General features: G+C 36.1%; 2 protein-coding genes across 2 annotated transcripts; both read right to left on the bottom strand.

Annotated features, from left to right (window-relative positions):
• Window positions 1-717: 717 nt before the first annotated feature.
• Window positions 718-4,805, bottom strand: LOC121424160 (deleted in malignant brain tumors 1 protein-like). Its single transcript, XM_041619769.1, has 5 exons — window positions 4,502-4,805; window positions 4,008-4,328; window positions 3,141-3,473; window positions 2,536-2,844; window positions 718-1,571 (listed from the first exon to the last, which is right to left on the bottom strand). Exons 1-5 carry the CDS (start codon window positions 4,689-4,691, stop codon window positions 718-720), a joined length of 2,007 nt encoding a protein of 668 aa, XP_041475703.1. The 5' UTR covers window positions 4,692-4,805.
• A 5,211-nt stretch (window positions 4,806-10,016) lies between these two features.
• On the bottom strand, window positions 10,017-18,278 carry LOC121424158 (soluble scavenger receptor cysteine-rich domain-containing protein SSC5D-like). Its single transcript, XM_041619768.1, has 4 exons — window positions 17,710-18,278; window positions 14,652-14,981; window positions 13,580-13,960; window positions 10,017-13,032 (listed from the first exon to the last, which is right to left on the bottom strand). The coding sequence occupies exons 1-4, from the start codon at window positions 17,981-17,983 to the stop codon at window positions 12,038-12,040; spliced, it is 1,980 nt and encodes a 659-aa protein (XP_041475702.1). The 5' UTR covers window positions 17,984-18,278; the 3' UTR covers window positions 10,017-12,037.
• Window positions 18,279-19,598: the final 1,320 nt, after the last annotated feature.

The following is a 19,598-nucleotide window of genomic DNA, read 5'->3' as shown; positions in this document are numbered from 1 at the left end:
GTGTTTGACGAAAAAGGAAATGAATAATACTTATTCTTGCCGATTATTTGAAATTCTATAGACGAATTTTAACGAGAAGAACCAATGTAGAGCATGAGAAATCATGTGCTTTCCAGCCTATTCCCAGATTGAAATACATGATACAGTAGTATTATACATTATTCAATGTGTCACTTAAAACTTTTAAATGTTGTCGGTGAACATTTAAAGTCAATGTCCCGTATTCTAAAGTCTGGTTTAATTTAGACCATGGTCTAAGTCTGTGCTAAAATTATGGGGGGCAAAAATTCTAACATTCTGTTTATACTGTGCATTTACTATTTTGTTTCCTTTTGCTTTCATAATGATGAAAAATACTTAAAAAATACTCCAGTTTTCATTCCCAGACAAGTTGGGTGTGATATGAGTTAATTAATTTGGTTTATACTGTTAGGGATTTGTGCCCAAATCGGCTCTCCATAGTTAAATCAGAACTTGGTCTATCAATTCGACAGTTTATCACCTTCTGCTCTGTCCCCACTGCGGAATAGCCACCCAAACATTGCCCAAAGAACTGAGATATTCGGATCTGTGCTGTTTTCTGTAACAAAATCTTGGAAAACAGGCGCTATTTCCATGTACTTACGTTTCCACTGTGTTAGGTTTTGTCTGAATAGGATCTTCTTTCATTATTACAGGGAAATTAATGTTCGAGTTATTTAATAAAGAAGAGTTGTTTCATATTCTACAGCATTGCCATGATTCGGTGAACGGTGAATTTGTTGCGTCTGGGAGGAGGTAGCCATTGAGATCGAGATCCTCTCCGGATTTCGGTTTTTGGTAAATCGTTTTCATATCCATATAATCATGTGCCAAGTTTTCGTTTTTTCCCTTGGGTGAAAATTCGATTCCAACATTGTCATCAGACAGTTTCAGCATTTCAGTTTTACTGCAATTCTCAATTGATTTTACATCTCTCGAAGGCATATCTGTGTCTGGCCTGCAATAGCCATCAAAGTCTTTGTACTCGTTTCGTTGGTGTGTTTGACGAATGGTTTTCATGTCCGTGTATTCATGAATATTTTGAATTGTTTCTAAGTTGTCAGCATTACCAACCAGATCCATGGTTATTTGTGATTCATACTCATGTCGAATCACATCAGTCTTTTGTCTATCGGGTAACTGAGGTGGGGCGTGTAAGTCTTGATTAGTCGAACTGGTAGATAGGGCATTAAGTGATGAGAGATTTGTGACATCCATATAAATATCGTCTGAATTCCTAGCAGCCATTCTCTTATTAAATCTGTAAACACAGTACACGATTGATAAGATCAAAAATATACTAAGGAATAGCGTGCAAATGCCGGTGACTATTATCATGTGAAGACTAAGTTCGATGGCTGCACCTGAATTTGTTTCCAAATTTTGACCAATATTAATGTGTAACGGGCGGCGAGGTGTGCTGTAATCGGTGCTCTTATTTCCAGTAGTATCTGTAGTTTCGTATCCAATAGACGTTGAAGACTTCAAGTATAATGTGTTTGTTGAATGCATTTCATCAGATGTACTATCGTCTGAGTAAGTCGTAAAGCCTATAAAGATATACGAAACATTTAGATGCACATTAGATGTAGCTCATGCCTTACATTATTTCTACACACAAGCACACACACAAACATAAAACACTCCCATGCACGCACGAACACACACACGTACAAAAACTCTCACACACAGACACACAGACACACACACACACGTACACACACACACACACACACACACATATATATATATATATATATGTATGTACATAAAGGTTCATTTTTTCCCCAGTGAAGATATCTGAATCAAGTGTTCTTCATTGTGTGCAGACTACTGAGATCAATAAAAAGCATGATTCTGAACCGAACCCAATCCATTTATCTCCTATCAAATGATTTTGACGATGTAACTCCAATATGTTAAGAATCTGGGCCTCTCTAGGAAACAGATTGGTAATAACGTAACTGTAAAATGTAAGGTAAAATATAAGGGATGATCATTTACCGAGAGATCGACAAGTAAGGAAACTCCGAAAGAGAGCTACTACTACTAATAATAATGTGACTTATAAAGCGCCACAATCCACCCTGTAGAGTGCTCAATGCGCATAAAGAGCTAAGAGTTATTAAAGTTTTTAGAAGATTTTTGAAAGTTTCGACAGAGGTACTTTTTAGTATCCTCAGGAAGGCTATTCCACAAAGTGGGGCATGCAAATGTGAATTATCTTTCCCCCAAGGTCTTGAAACTTTTGGAAAAACAAGGAAGCCAGAAGTGGATGAACACAAAGACCTGCTTGGTCTGTAGAAATTGATAAACGAAAGACTGTATTGTGGTGCTGATCCAAGAAATACCATGAAAAGCAAGCAACAAAATCTTAAAGATAATCCGATTGCATGAGACAAATCCCTGTAGCCGGCAACGTGATATCACATGAAGTGAATATTAATAGCCAAAATATCTTAATCTTAATCGGTTTGTGTGTTTTGGGAGGGCATTAACACAGTTTTCAGTTACCTGTATTTCTGCATATGACGCTGGCATCCTCTTTATGTGCACAATCATGTACACCTATTCCGCTGTGATTACAGTCCTTGAGGTTGGCTTCTGATCCATTGCACTGAACACCATCCAAAAAGAATTCACCAGAACCCACACCAAAGTGAGCCTGGGGTAAAGCAGCCAGAGCTCCCTCAAATCCTAGGTGTCTGCATACCACGGTAGCATCATCCAGATCCCATAAATCATCGCATACAGTTCCCCAAGATCCTTCGTGCAGAATCTCTACCCTTCCTTCATTTTCACTGGCTCCATCTGCAAGTCGAACTAAAAAAAAATGATAGTGTGAAACCGTAATCTAAAGTATCCACTTATCAGATCACTTTGGAGATTGGTAAGTGGTAGTTTTTTTATGTTGATTTCAAATTTAGACTATGCCCCCCAAAGAAAGATCATTAGAGGTCTTTCCCCCCAATATTTGTATCTTTTATTACAGGCATACATTTTTAGCACTGTATAGAAAGCAATGGCATTTCAACTTTATTAATTTCAAATTTCAAATCATCTCTGGTTCTTTTGATTGTGGGGCGATAGTTTCTCGAGATAAAGAATTGAAAACATACCTTCAATGAAGCACATGACTCCTGCATCTTTATTATGACCACAGTAAGTATAATCTCCAACTCCTGGGTGTATGCAGTCTGCAAGATTGTCTTCTGATCCATCGCATTCTACCCAGTTAAGAAGAACTCTGCCAGATCCCCGACCAAACCGAGCAGCAATCGGTGCCTCCAAGGCTCCATCAAACCCAAGCATCCTACAAACCACCCGGGCGTCACGCAGATCCCAATTTAAGTCGCATACAGTTCCCCAGGATCCATTATGCATAACGTTTACTGTGCCTTCGACATTACTTCCTCCACCGGTCAGCCTTAATTGGAAGGGAGATGACTGATCTAAGGTGAAAACAATACAGGTTATAGGGTATTTTAATGCATACATAATGCATATTTTAGCTCTGACTTGACCCACCTTTCAATCTTAGGCCTATGACATTCATAGACAATAATGACAAATATAGAGAATATATATATATATTTAATTTTCTAGGGGTGTCCACCTTGAAAAGTATTCCTTGGTTTAATGGTCATTCTCGTACCATTCGATTTGGCTATTAAAGATAATCTACATTGTTAAAACAGAAAGCTTGTACACACTCTTCAGATGATCCTTTTCTGTCTTTTCGACGAATAGATTTTATAACAGTGCATAGTTGTTTTTGGGTTTCATGTTAGTCACTGCTTAAGAATTGTAAGCTGTTCCCACGCTTACATATTGGAATCTTGTAAGTGTATGTATACAAAAATAATAACTCGAAATAATAAAAAATCACCACGCTTACTTGACAATAGGGATTCTACACATCGAAACAACCATTTCAAAACTTGATTGATGCTTCAAGGGAATTGTGACGGAATGGAAATAATAACCTCTTGTAAAGCAGACAACACCAGCATCACTGTCATGGTTGCAATTGTTGACTCCGAGTCCTCGATGTAAGCAGTCAGCAAGAGAATTCTCTGTCCCTTTGCAATCAACGTCATCAAGTAAGATTTCGCCACTTCCGGTCCCAAAGGTTGCACTACCTGGTGCGGCTAATGCCCCGTCGAATCCAAGCATATTACAAACCACTCTTGCGTCTCGAATATCCCAGTCATCATCACATATAGTTCCCATGCCTCCTTCGTACAATATCTTCACTCTGCCTTCAAAATCGTTGGCGCCATTGATTAGGTGAATGCTGAATGGTTCTATTGCAATTTGAATAAAATGTATTGTAGAAAGGGGTGAGCAGATAGTGAAATTCAGTGATATGCTGGTATATTTAAACATTAATGACATTACATGAATGCTCGCGATGAAGTTTAACGAATTTTGCGAGTACGATTTTAATAGCTCAAAAATAGTGCAAGTAAAGATCTACCTCCTGAGTGACACACGGCTCCTGCATCCCTCGAATGCATACATGGGTAACGTGCGATGCCAGCATGTGCACAGTCTGCTAGGTTGTTTTCAGTTCCTTCACAGTTGACATGCATTAACAGAACGCGACCAGATCCTTGACCAAACCTTGCAGATCTCGGTGCTTCCAAGGCTCCATCAAACCCAAGCATCCTGCAAACCACCGCAGCGTCACTAAAATCCCAATAATTATCGCAGATAGTACCCCAGGATCCGTCATGTAGTACCTCTACTCTGCCTTCAGCATCGTTAGACCCACCGGCAAGGCGAACTTGTAATGGTTCTGGATTTGCTGTGTGAAAATACGATATCAAAACACAAGGAGAATAACAACAAGCCATTTTTTTTTATCATTTTATGTGAGAATACTAAACTTATACTTTCAATTAAAGGAACATCAGATCAGCATTCAAAAGATACATGGCTACGTCTCTTGGATTTGGCAACACAAAGCACAATTTGTTAGGATTGTTGTTTTATTTTGGGGGTGTCCATTATGATGTCTGGAATAGGACCCGTAGCCTTAGGAATGCATGGAAGTGCAAAACATATCGTGATTGTAAGGGTCAATCAAGGAAAAGGAAAAGGATACATATACCTCCCACTACTGTCTCCCATTACCATATGATTACTACGAATTTGTTCACCCCTCCGTGCAAGAACAGATGAACGTCAGAAACAACAGATTCCTGTGATCATGCGCCTTCATGATTGCTCCATCTTGCTTAAGCCAGTTCATGAACTAAGGAAGCAATCTTTACCCGTCTACTAAACACCAGAAGAAACATAGTATTAATGAAAGAAGTGGTCTGAAAGTACTGAAATCAATTAACCCTGCTCGTTCTCAAAAATATCTCGTGCATTTTCTGGAGCATATCCAACACGTCATTGATCATTTTAGGACTGTTGATATCTCTGCATCCATCATTCTTCGTAGTGATTTTAATGATTTACAGATTGAATCGTAGCCGACTCATTCAATTTCCTACCCGGGGCACTGCAATTCTAGAGTATTTTCGAACTTTCTCGGCCATTTCATCTCTCACCATCGAGACTGGCTCTTCTAGAACTCACTGACTATTATTCCATCTTGCTTAAGCCAGTTCATGATTTATCTACTGAAAAAAAGGAAGATCTTACCCGTCTACTAAGGAACAATGGGAAAATGCATGTGAAAATGGTATTATACACAATTTCCACATTTTCTTATCCATTGAGTGACGCAATCGGGCCAAGAAATGTACAACATAATTATCTCTGACGTAAGAGACATCAGAGAAACAAACATTGACTTCTTACCTCCTGAATAACACACAGCGGATGCATCCGACTGATGTCCACAAAGGGAATTTATCCCAATATCAAAACAGTCCTCCAGGCTCTCCTCTGTTCCCCAACAACGGGCAAAAAGCGTATCATCAGATCTTTGGCCAAATCGAGCAGTTTTTTTTTGCACCCAAAGCCCCTTCGAATCCTAGCATTCTGCATACAACCCTTGCAGCCCTTAGATCCCACACCTGACCACAAACGGTCATCCACGATCCACAGTACAAGACCTTCACTCTTCCTTCACCGTTGTTGGAGCCTTTGAAAAAACGTTAACATTCACGAATATTTCTTCATTTCATTGTCGCTGTGCATTTATGCAATCCCCGGTCTGTTGATGTAAATTGTAACTGGAAATAATAGAAACGACTCTTTTTGATGAATTATTAGAGGACCACTTACTTTAGAGTTCCCATCTTATGGATACCTGGGTGTCACTGAACGCAGGCCCCGCTTTTCCGACAGTGGCGGTGACGTTGTAAACATCGAAATATTAACCGAAGATTAAGTTTTTGAAATATCATTATAACTTAGAAAGTATATTGACTTATTTAATGAAACTTGGCCAAAAAGTACTCAAGTATTCCTTACCATCCTGTCTGAGTTTCAGATCACGTGACCAAGGTCAAATGTAATTTAGTGTCATTGAGCGTAGACTAAGCTGAAGGGAATCGAAATTTTAACCTAAGATTATTTTTTTAATGTAATAATTTCTTAGAAAGTATATAGACCTAATTCATGACACTTAGACATGAGGATAACAAAGCATTACTAAACATCCTGCTTGAGTTTCATGTCACAGTCAAGGTCAAAGGTCATTTCGGGTCAGTGAAGATGTTAGGGTATTTGTTGAATGCCAACATAACTTCGGAAGTTACTCATCCTTGCGGGACACCGGTTATTCAACTTTGGTGTGAGTTGACACCGCCTCAATGCCTTTTCAGTGCTATACTTGGCCTATGATATTAGACGTCTGCCAGTTCAGTACACTCTATAAGCAGATAAATAGCACCACGTACTTCTGAAAGTGCTGGGATCAAATTATTTGGTTATAAGGTGTAAAAATGATAAGACATGTCCAGTGGAATCAAGCTTACATACTGTCATCAAGAGATTGCCATTCTTAAAACACACTAAAGCTCTCTCGGTACTGCCACCCCTTCTGTATGCAGACTGTCTTCATGGTGTATTTGGCCAAGATCGTTTCATAAATGTGATACAGCCAGCTGCGTTGGGACGACTTTTTTTCAAGAGGCTTGGCAAGAAACCCGTGACAGGTAGATCTTTACTTTCTTAAATCATTTAATCAAGATTTGTTTCAAAATACAGGCACCAATTATACAATTATGCATTATGGGATTTCCCTATGCCGGCAAATGTATTGAGTTTAATAGTGCAATAGTCTGATCATGAAGGGCCGTTGCAATATGTATAATAATTTTTTCTCATATAGGAAGGTATTTTGTGTAGTATATATAATGTTAATAAATGTTGCTGTTTATTATTGGTCTTTGGGGGCTATTTTCACTGTCATTCTTACCATTCTCTCTCCCCCTCTCTTTTGCTCTCCCCCTCTCTACCACGTCTCCCTCAATCGTCTTATTCCAAATTCGTCTTTCTCGTCATCGATATCTTTCAATTATGCTTCCTATCTGTGTTTCCTATACTCCCACATTATTTAGCTTTTTTTGTAATATCAGTCATAATTCAATTTGTAAATTGACCCCCTTCAACCTTCAAGCTGCTAGTCAATGTTATTTCATGTTTTATTCATTTTTTTTAAATTTTATTTTAATAATAATGATAATATGCAACATTTATATAGTGCATAATACAAATGTTTCTAAGCGCTGCATACTATTACCCCGGCTTTAGCAAGGCTACCCTGATCGGGCGCATCGAGCATTCAAGGAATTCCTTCTACCGGGTACCCATTTACCACACCTGGGTCGAGAGTGGAAAATGTAGATAAACGCCTTGCCAAAGGGCGCTAGTGCTCTCACTCATTTCTTTTAGTTAATTATCTTTTGTTCTTAATTTTTTAAAATTCTAATTCTATTTTATCACACACACACTTATATATGTACAGTACATTTATTGGGAGGGAGACTGAGGCCCCCTGACTCGCCCATTTACAACTTCACTGGCTCAATTTGAAGCAGATCCGACTCGGATCCGAGACATGGCCCCAGGAAGCGGGGTTACTTGGGTTGAAGCACCCCTCCCCAAGATTTTCATGGGGTGCATTGTATGTTAAATAACATAGGCAGCACCCCCTCTGGCATGTCTGGAATCAGGTTGGTATGCTAAAATATGAAACGTTTATCAAAATCACTATAATGTTGGAACGAAACCAATTTTCTGTTTTTTTGCCCTTCAATTTTCGTCTGACCAAAATAACATTCGTTTTTAAACGAAACCCTTTATTTTCGCTTGTCTTTTTTCCCCAAACCAGCACCCCTCTCTTCAAAAGTTGCTCTCAGGCCCCTGATGCCAGAATTTATTGAGAAAAACAGCAAGTTCTGTGCTCTTGCTAAATTAAACTGTAATTTGATCGTTGCAAAACATTAAATTCAAGATGGTATAAATATCTTTTTGCGAGAGGAATATCACAGGTAACTGTCATAGAAAAAAATGTAATTTGGAACGTTGAGAATATGGCATATTAAGAGCTATGAATGCATTTATTAATTATCATTATTTTAATTTCATTTTCACCATGTAAAGAAAGGCTAAGAACATATATACTAATATTTCCAAATACTAACTCTGTTTTCTTCAAATACTGTTTAACAAAAATGGTTTTCTAGCATGGATATTAAATACAGTTATATCGTCTTATGGTAACGTACCATACACTCGATTATGTTATTTACGCCCAAATAGTAACGTTTTACCACTATAATATACATCAATTGTGTTCTGAGTTATGGTGCATAATATATTTTCATTTATTTACCACAGTAAAAAAGCGCGAAAATGTCCAACTTGGTTTCGTTTCCTTTAGGCGATACATCGGTTTTTACCAACATTGTATTTTGTCAATTTTTGTCAAAAATGAATTCGAAAGTTTACCATTCATCGTCATCAAATTAAAATTGAAAGTCTTTGTAATATACTTTCATAACGGATGACCTCGACAACAATGTTTATTGCCATTTCACTTTCATAGTATATAATTTAAAAAATCGTTTATACCAAGAGGACAGTTATTTATGTGTCTCCTATAAACCAGTATATTACTTAATGTACAAGAACACCTTAAAAATGTGCTGTAAACTCATAATTGCATTATCACCTAACATATGAAGGTAATAATTAAGAAAAGTTCTTAATCGAAGGAAATGTAAATGTTTTTTAGTTACATCATAGGGAGAATATGGCATATAAAAGTTATGTATGCATTTTTATTAATTCTTTTCTTTTAATTCTTACATGGTAAAGACAGGGTATCAAACATATTTATTCATATTGCCAAATACTATCTATTTTTTCCTTCAAATACTGCTTAAGAGAAATGATTGTCTAGCATATACATACACACACAATATATATATATATATATATATATATATATATATATATATATATATATATATATATATATATATATATATCGCTTACTGATAACATACTGTACAATCGATGATCCTTACTTTTTGGTGGGGGCCAGTTATACCACGCTCATTTATTCACACCAAGGGCGAAAACAAAGAACAACAGAGGGCGCAGATCAGGCGGTATCAAAGTTGTTGTGCATATACCGTTTATTCTTGACAATAAACAGAAACCGAAACCCCTGCATCTTACAGAAGATCAAAGAAAACATTGTGATGATAAGATAATACAAATCAATACCAATTTCCATCATTATTAATACTCAGAATTCTGTGCAAGAAATGCACTTTCATAGTATCATAAAAATCTATATGAAATTGTATTTGACTAGGACTATATAATATTTTCAGGTTATAAATCACTACAATAACTCCCCCTAGTTTATTAATTTCCAAGGAAAAAGTTACATGTGCATTACCTGCTCGGCTGTGCCTATGGCCAGCAGCCAGAAAAGAACGGCCTCAGCGGCTATGGTAAAAAAAATAGATTATAATCATGTACATGTAGCATGTATCACACAATATTATAATTTATTACTTCAAAAAAGAGAAAAAATAATCAATTATCGAAAAGAAATGAGATACACTGCAGACTAGCTGTACATTTCTAAACTAAATGGTATACAAATATAAGAAAAGACTACGTTTATACACGTTCTTTCGATCGTTTAGTAAATACGACATATCATTCAATAAATGCAATATAATTAAATACTATCATTTAAAATAAATGGAGCCGCTTGAAATACTAAGCATTTTGTTTTTGCAATATATATAATCAACATGTCAAAGTTATAATTTAGATGCAAAAAGAAAATACCTTAAAAAGGAAAAGAGGTGTATTTTTAACACTGCTCTAGCCAACTATAAAACATTTCCCCAAAAGACAAGATATTTTCAATATAAAAAGACCTATGCTATAATTGCAAGCAAAGTGAAATATCTTATTAATTTATTTAACATACCTGATGAATAATTAATTACAAACACACATCCGAATATGAAACGGTATGCGTTCCCGCTTAATTTTCTCGGGATAAGGTTGCTACCCAGCTACAAGACTTGCCTGATATAGCTCCGCATTATAATTTATGACGTCATATTGTACTACATCGAAATATACTATACTTGTGAATACAAAACTTAATAATGAGTGTATATTTGAATTGTTTGATATGTTTTCGACGACAGTATAACAATATAAGATTATGACAGAAAAAAAAGGAAGGACTATTTTTCGGTGGAATCATACCAGACCCACGTGACCAAAAAGTAATGTGGTATCGCGTTTTGTCACGTAATTTCACCACACCCGAAACGGTCGTATAATGATCAAAAAGTGACAAATCAAACTGTTAAATTAAAGAAATTAGTTCGATCGCTACATTTTAGTCCAAAGAGTATTTTTTACAACGATAATAAACATCAATCGTGTTCTGCATAATGGTGCATAATATGTTTTCATTTTTTTAACAGAGTCAAAAAGTGCGAAAGTGTCCAATCTGGTTTCGTTTCCTTCAGACAATACATCGGTTTTTACCAACATTGTATTATATAAAATTTTGTCAAAAATAAATTCTAAAGCTTGCCTCTATCGTCTTCAAATTAAGATTGAAAAGCCTTTGTATTATACTTTCATAACGGATGACTTCGACAACAATGTTTATTGCCATTTCAGTTTCATAGTATAGAATGAAAAATCGTTATACCAAGAAGACAGTTATTTATATTTCTCATATTAAGTAGTACTAATTGTATAAGAACAGCTGGAAATGCATTATAAACTCATAATTGCACCTAATAACGTCATTATCCACCCTGTGGGGGCAATAATAAAGAAAAAAGGCTTAATATAAGATGATGTAAATAAAAAAAAAATCATGTGTAGCGCTGACATCGTTATTAACAGCTACGGAGATATTATCATTACTTTTTTTTGCTTTAATTCTCACAATATAAAGAATGTCTATTAAACATATTTACTCATTCGGCCAAATAATATATATTTCTTGTCTACTGGTAACGTACAACTGTTTTTAGTCTAAATAGTATTTTTTAACCATTATTATACGCATCAGTTGTGTTCTACATAATGGTGCACGATATGTTTTAATTTATATGTGAGAATGTAAGAAATGCAAATGTGTCTATGACATGACTTTGTTTACTTCCGACAAAACAGTTATACCGGCTTTGTATTATGCCATTATTTGCTACAAATAAATTCTAAAGCTTTCCTTTGTTTTCATCAAATTATAATGTTTTTTTTTTGCCATTTCAGCTTCACAGTATATGTGAGGAAAGCTTGTTTCGACCAAGAGGATGGTTATTTATATCTCTCCTAAATATCATGGGTAAATGTATAAGAACGCCTAAAAATGCATTGTAAACTAGGAATGTTACTAGTCAGGAAAGTATAAATCACACAATTAAACATAACAGGTCGTCGACATTACGTCAATTGATTTGTTTAGGGGTTTTGGCCAATATGGGAGGTGTCAGCAGTTCATCTAAAGAACGTTCATTTCCGTAAGTGAGATTGTCAAAGATGATGGCTAGCACTCTTTGGGATCTTGGCGAGGACATTTGATATCCATGTAAATGTAATCATGATCCCCATTTTCATGATTTTGTCCGCTGGATTGCGATACTTCTTTAACATCTAGTTCATTTCTGCTGTTGGTAAAATTTGTTGATACTGCGTTGTTATTCAAAATCACTTTATTTTTGGAAGATGTATGGCTTCGAAAAAGATGTTTATCAATATCTTGGTCAGTGCTTGCTGACGTTATATCGTGGAGAAGGTAACCATCAACATCTAAGTCTGAACCAGATGCTGGCGTTTGATACACAATATTCATGTCCATGTACTTATTACCTTTATCCTGAACATTGCTGTTGCCATTCCCTGCCAAATCAGAGATAGGTGTTCCTTCTGATAAGTGCACACATGACTTAGACACGTTTGATGAGGTTGCTAGAATATAATCGTCAAACCCTGTGTCTGGAGTATCTACGATTGGCCTCATGTCCATATATTGTTTAACCGCATCCTGTGTACTATTATCTGTTTTTCTTTCTACACTTATTCGATTTTCATAATACGCTTTTCCTGATTTTCTTCCTGTCTCCATATAATTTTTTCTCTCTGAATCTTCAGAAACTGTTTGTTTTTCCAAAATGGTATTTAGATCCGTGTATTCATGGCTGACGTTGGTCGTATCTTCACCTTCTGTTGAGGCTATCTGTGATTTATAAAAGACTGACACATCGGCCGACGAATGTTGTGGTAAGTTCGGCGGAGAACTCAAATCTTGATAGGTTGAGTTCAAGTCCTGATGGCCCTCGGTTCTAGAATGCATCAAATCCATGTATGTAATAGTATCAGAACTCCTCGCTCTAAGTTTCGTCCGCCTTTGATATAGGCAAGATAGAAAGGCTGCTAAACCCATGGAACTCAGGACAAGAATGCATATTACGAGCCACAGGAAATGATCGCCATGAACTTTATTTGATAGGTTAGTCTCGAATTCAGAACTACCATTAGAAACTGAAAAGTAGGAAAAAAAATATTATGAATGGTTGGCGAAAATGAGAAAAAATAGGAAATGACAAAATATCATACAATAAATACATTCGATGTAAAACTGCAAGGACCACATTAATCAGAAATTACTTATCAAAAACCTATCAATAGCTTAGCTCGTCTCTTGGTGCATATTATTGTGTTGAAAATAGATATACTCGTGGTAAGGCGGATGAAAAGCTTATGCAATGGAAAAACACAACAATGAAGTAGAGATAAATACCACTCAAACGCACACACCGAACACAAACCCATATGAGTAGGCCCATAGAGGTAAATTTTTGAGAAAGGAATCTGATTAAGATAGGAAGTAAATGAACATATGGAAATAATACAACTTCACTTTTCAATTAGGTTAATTTTATATAACAATTGAAACCTAGAAAGGCTTGTGCAACTTTGCAGTTTTTTAGGAAAATATTTTGTCTGTATCTATCGCAAACAAATCCTTTTGATGGGGTAAATCATAATCAGAAAACCAATTCGTAAATAAAATCAATCACTAACCTACCTCTAGAAAAACAAATGGCTCCCGCATTTTTTGACTGTCTACATGAGAAACGACCAATCCCAACGTGAGAACAGTCGGCTAGGTTGTCTTCTGTTCCATCACACTCGACAAAAAAGAGATGAATAGGACCAGAACCCTGGTCGAACCTTGCAGATCTCAGGGCTTCCAAGGCTCCATCAAACCCAAGCATCCTACAAACCACCCTGGCGTCTCGTAGATCCCATTCATAATCGCAGATAGTTCCCCAGGATCCGTCATGTAGTACCTCTACTATCCCTTCAGCATCGTTTAATCCACCAGAAAGGCGAACTTGGAATGGGTCTGGTATTTTTGTGCGAAACAGCAAAGAAAAGAACAACAACAAAGAAATCCTGATTGTCTCTAATAATATCAAATTTCACAATTTAAAGAACATAATACTTGGATACGATTCATTTGATCTAGACATCACCAAACAATTTATTTTTTTATTTTTATTTATTTAGTAAAGGTACGCTGGCACGTGGTTTACTCCAACTCCAAATACATACCATTCATCATGTTCATAGCCATATTGCCTGTGTACAGTGCGGCCATAAGTTCATTACAGTATAATTATTTCTCGTAACATTAAACCATGAGAAAGAAGTTATCGTATTTTACTGAATTCTCTTCATTTACTTTTTCATTGCACATTGCTTCCTATGTGTACAATGTGTCCATAAGTTCTTTATAATATATTTGGTTCTAGTAAAACAAAACCATGAGAAAGAAGGTATCGTATTTTAATGAATTAATTCTCTTCATTTACTTTTTCATTGCACATAGTGTCCTATGGGTTTTACAGTTAATTGAACTAACCAAAAATTTCCAAAACATTTTTCAAACAAGGTAATATTCTAACGCTCATAAGATTAAGATATATATGCCTTCAAAGTATATTTATCTTTTTAATTGCCATTGATATCATGAAAGTCCCGAAACGCTGAACCAATATTCTAAACGTATGAATTCGATGTTTAAGTATTTAAAGTCGATATTCTCCATTTGGAGGGGCTAGAAACAGATAAGGGGGGGGGGATGAACATCGTACCTCGTGGGAGACAAATGGCTCCTGCATCCCTTAAATGGCTACATGAGTACCGTCCGATCCCTGGATGAGCACAGTCTGCTATGTTGTCTTCAGTTCCTTCACAGTTGACATAGTTAAGCAAAATATGACCAGATCCTTGACCAAACCTTGCAGACCTCGGTGCTTCCAAAGCTCCATCAAACCCCAGCATCTTGCAAACCACCGTAACATCTCGTAGATCCCACCAGTCATCACAGATAGTTCCCCAGGATCCGTTATGCATGACCTCTACTCTGCCTTCAGCATGATTAGATCCACCAACAAGACGAACTTGGAATGTGTTTGGATTTGCTGTACGTAAAGATAAAGTCGGTTGCATGTAAAAAGTCACACGAAATATCTTGATTTTCTGTGATGATGCTACTAATTCATAGAAAATTATATAATTTAAAAGTACAGATCATCAGCGTTCAAAATATACCTGGGTATGTTTCATTGTTCTATAAAGAAATAAAGTGCAGGTTGATAGTAGGGCAGTGGCGGACCGTGACCCGGAGGAGACAAAGCATGGGGGGGGGGCACAGCATTGTTCACAGACAATGCAGTGTCCCCCCAATGATTTGTCTCCTCCGGGTCACGGTCCGCTACTGTAGTAGGTGGTTCTTATCAATTCCATATACATGACCAAATATACATTATATTCACATCGCATATATACAGTGTGCCATTAAAAATATACATTGCTTGAAAGGAGCATAACATGCATTATCTTGTTAGTGAGTGAAAAGTATAAGGATCTTGGTTTAAAAACAAGAAGCTGTAAGAAAGGGAAAGGTCTTCGCATTATAGCGTTATGTTTCATCTTTTTCATCATCAATATGTTCAGCAGGCGCGTGAACTTTTCGCAATTTTACATAATCTCAGAACAAGGGTGTTTACTGATGAATGCTTCTAGAAAAAGGGTATATCATTCAAAATGATCAAGTAGGATGAGCCTCGAAATTCAAGATTTAGTACTAGGTAAAATCTTAAAAATACCGATTTTTTTTACTGAAAATCTGTATTTACATTTAAAGGGGTCAGAAGCCCCTTGCATTTATTGGTACGATTTTTTTGATGAAACAATAAGGTTAAAAATCTTAACGCAATGGCGTCGGAACGTTCGGTTAAAAAGAATAGGGTAAACCATTATTAACACCCAGTGGTTCGCCAATCCTACAAGAAAGCTTTATTAATAATGAAATTCTGATAAAAATGTTTCAAAAGATGGATAGAGAGTGGGTGAGTGTGTGTTGGGGCAACGTACCTCCTCAGCAACACATGACTCCTGCATAATTTTGAATGTATACATGGGTATCGTCCAATCCCTGCATGAGCAGTCTGCTAGGTTGTCTTCTGTTTATACAGTGCGTCCCAGAATAAACGAAACCGAGATTTAGCGATCATTTATCATAACTTAATCATAAATAAAATAGACAAATGACCTACCAATTTAAAGCTTAGAATCTCCTCTTTCATCTGATATTACTTAGGTTATTTCTTATTCACGCATGAGTGAGCAAAAACAATTTGAAGAAAGGATACCAAAAACTCATTTTGCGGGGGGTATCTGGGTTTCAAAAAGAAAACCACATTTCTGAAAAGTTCAATATCTGCTCTTTAATTTGGTACCTCAATTACAGAAAATGGTCAAGAAATAACAAAGTTCTGGTTATTTGAAATAAGGCTTGTATTTCCATAATTTCATGAGATAAACGTGTTTTCACCGGTTTCCCACAGAAGCTTTCGCATGGTGAACAAAAGATTTAATGCATTGCTGATCGTCAACAAAACGGAGTGTCGAGTGAGTTAGAAAGCCAGCCTGGAGAACCTCTTCATTTCATGAAATTATTGAAATTAAAGCCTTATTTCAAATGACCAGAACTTTGTTATTTCTTGACCATTTTCTGTTATTTAGGTACCAAATTAAAGAGCAGATATTAAACTTTTCAGAAATGTGGTTTTCTTTTTGAAACCCAGATACCCCCGCCAAATGAGTTTTTGGTATCCTTTCTTCAAATTGTTTTTGCTCACTCATGCGTGAATAAGAAATAATCTAAGTAATATCAGATGAAAGAGGAGATTCTAAGCTTTAAATTGGTAGGTCATTTGTCTATTTTATTTATGATTAAGTTATGATAAATGATCGCTAAATCTCGGTTTCGTTTATTCTGGGACGCACTGTATAAACAGAAGACAACCTAGCAGACTGCTCATGCAGGGATTGGACGATACCCATGTATACATTCAAAATTATGCAGGAGTCATGTGTTGCTGGGGAGGTATGTTGCGCCGCTAAATCTCGGTTTCGTTTTTTCTGGGACGCACTGTATATATATTTATTTATTCAATTTAAGTATTTGATTCTGGATGTAGTTTTATAAGATTTTTGATAGATGTGCACTTAAGGATATTCTCCATTAGATTTTGCGTAATTATATATTAGAATCGAAACCTGAATTTTTAATGGAAAATCCATAGTCTGTTTTAAAAGGTTAGCCTTTAAGCTTTGAGATAATTTATATATGTGTGCATCTTTTTACATATATGTATATTTATAGATCGCCTACACACATATTTCCCCTAGTCATGCTAGTTGCTGAAAAAGCGAGTTATAAGCGCCAAACTAAACCGAACTTGAATCGTACAAATAAATGCCGGAACAATCAACAGAACATAGATATTTATGAGTTACTTTTGGTAGATGTCAGATATCGTTTTTACTTAGTCAAAATGATTATTAATATATTATACTATAATAGCTTTCTACTTATTGACTTTTAGCTACGTTGGAAGATGAGCTATGCGAGCCTAAAATAACATGATAATCAACGCAGTCATAAAATGCAAATAGACCTACGTTACATGTACACTTTACAAAATATTATTTAATCAATGTTAACAGAAATCTATTGATATTGCCCTTCTCATATGTATGATTTCTCGATCGTGATCATGGTAATGGGAATTATTATATGTAGGCCTATGTAGGTATGGGGAAAAATTGTATTCAATGCCAATTAACAAATTACTGTTTTACCTCCTGAGTAGCAGATGGCACCTGCATCCGATTTGTGTTCACAATAACTCGTAGCATCAGAAACATCGTAACAGCCTACAAGGCTCTCTTCTGATCCGGAACAGTCCACAAAGAGAATACCACCAGATCCATGACTAGACCTTGTTAATCTTCCCGCCTCCAAGGCCCCGTCGTAACCGAACATTCTGCATACTATCCTAGCATCATTGAAACTTAACAAGACACCACTACAAACGACCATCCATGATCTACCGTAACTGACCCCTATCTTCATTCAGCATTGTTGGAGCCATTGACGAGGCGCGCCTATATTTCTGTCGGTATAAAAGTCTTTGATATCTCTTTACAAATTTGTTATACATGCATTTATTCTTATTGATGTAGAATATAATAGGTATACTAGCACATCCACTTTATTCCATTCAGGCAATTTTAATAGAAAATGCTTCAAATCAGGGAGAAGTCAGGGAATATTGATTGACCCATAGTTCAAAAGTTCAAGATTTTTTTGTGAGTTTTATACTTAAAATATTTGAATCCAACAACATACAAAACAAGTGATAAACTAAAAAAACCGAGAAGAAATAATTACGAAATTTGCGATTTCATCAGGGGAAAAATAAGATTTTTTTTCATGAAGTGCTTGATGAACTTATTGCAAGAAAAATTCGAACTTCTCAACAACAAACAGGAAATCACAAATTTTCAAGCAGGTTTCATAAGAAATATCAGTAAAGTGTGTACTTACCGATTCTGTCACGTCGCTGTCCATCTGATATAAATATTTCACCATTTTAGCTTTGATTTCTGTTTAAATTTCTACATAAATATTGTGCGCGAAATAGTGTTATATTTTTCAGATTTTTTTGCACAACACGCACTCGCCATACAGTCTTCAGATGGCGATACATAAATTTTCGTCAATATAATTTTAATCAACGATCTTGCCGTCAATTTGGAAGGATATGTTTTTTGTTTTAAGTATTATTTTTTTCTAATTGGATTTTAATACCCTGGTGATTATACCCCCACCAAAAAATAAACTAAGTTTAAAGGGGATAAATAAGAATCAGCGTACGGTTGGTCGGTACGTTGCAAATCTTCCGCTTCGAACTACTTCCTCAACTATCAACCAATCCTCATATTTGGAACACACATTGGTTTGGGGGTAAACATGTGCGAGACAATTTTTTTAAATTTATCAGAAATCATGTCGCCATTGTTATAACATATTATACGGCGAAAAATAGGAAAGAATCTCGCGGTTTGAGCTCCATCAGTTTTCAACCAATTCCCATGAAATTTAGCTGACACATTGGTCTTCAGGTAAAAATGTGCAAGACATATTTTCTGCCTGTGTCGGAAATCTTGTTGCCATGATGGCAACATATGTGGCAAAATTAGCTAAAAACATTGCGGTTCAAATAACATCAGTTTTCAACCAACTTACTTGAATCTTGGCACACACATAGCTCTGGAGTTAAGGAGTGCAAGACACATTTTTCAATTTTGTTAGAAATTGTGTTGCCATGGTAACCACATATTATGGCCCACCAAAAACTCATTGTGGATCAAAAACTTGATGAAAGTTGGCACCAACATTGGTAGAAAAAAATGCAATACACGTTTTCAAATGCGTGTTGCCATGGTAACAACATGCTATTTGAGTTATTTCTTTTGAATTTTGGCGCAGTCATCTTGGATAAAGACATGCAAGATTCATCTCAAAAGTGTGTTGGAAAAGTGTGTCGCCATTGAAAAGATGTGAGATGTCAAATTACAACAGGGAGTGCATGATAAATTTGAAAAATCCGTGGGGTGTACAATGATCAAAATTTGGGCAATGTCTAATGGGTTGATTTGATACAAATTTTATAGGCCCAAAATCC

This window comes from Lytechinus variegatus, chromosome 11 (assembly GCF_018143015.1).
Source record: "Lytechinus variegatus isolate NC3 chromosome 11, Lvar_3.0, whole genome shotgun sequence".
Classification (NCBI taxonomy): Eukaryota; Metazoa; Echinodermata; class Echinoidea; order Temnopleuroida; family Toxopneustidae; genus Lytechinus; species Lytechinus variegatus.
This window is presented reverse-complemented; position numbering and strand designations above follow the sequence as displayed.

Excerpts from the sequence above, each read along its gene's own strand:
- LOC121424158 (XM_041619768.1), bottom strand. The coding sequence starts at position 17,983 with ATGAAGATAGGGGTCAGTTACGGTAGATCATGGATGGTCGTTTGTAGT. Across the intron at positions 14,982-17,709 it reads TGCCATCTGCTACTCAGGAG|CAAATCCAAACACATTCCAA; the intron begins GTAAAACAGTAA and ends CTTTACGTACAG. Across the intron at positions 13,961-14,651 it reads AGCCATTTGTCTCCCACGAG|AGACAATCAGGATTTCTTTG; the intron begins GTACGATGTTCA and ends TGATATTATTAG.
- LOC121424160 (XM_041619769.1), bottom strand. The coding sequence starts at position 4,691 with ATGCTTGGGTTTGATGGAGCCTTGGAAGCACCGAGATCTGCAAGGTTT. Across the intron at positions 3,474-4,007 it reads TGTTGTCTGCTTTACAAGAG|ATCAGTCATCTCCCTTCCAA; the intron begins GTTATTATTTCC and ends TTTTCACCTTAG. Across the intron at positions 2,845-3,140 it reads AGTCATGTGCTTCATTGAAG|TTCGACTTGCAGATGGAGCC; the intron begins GTATGTTTTCAA and ends ATTTTTTTTTAG.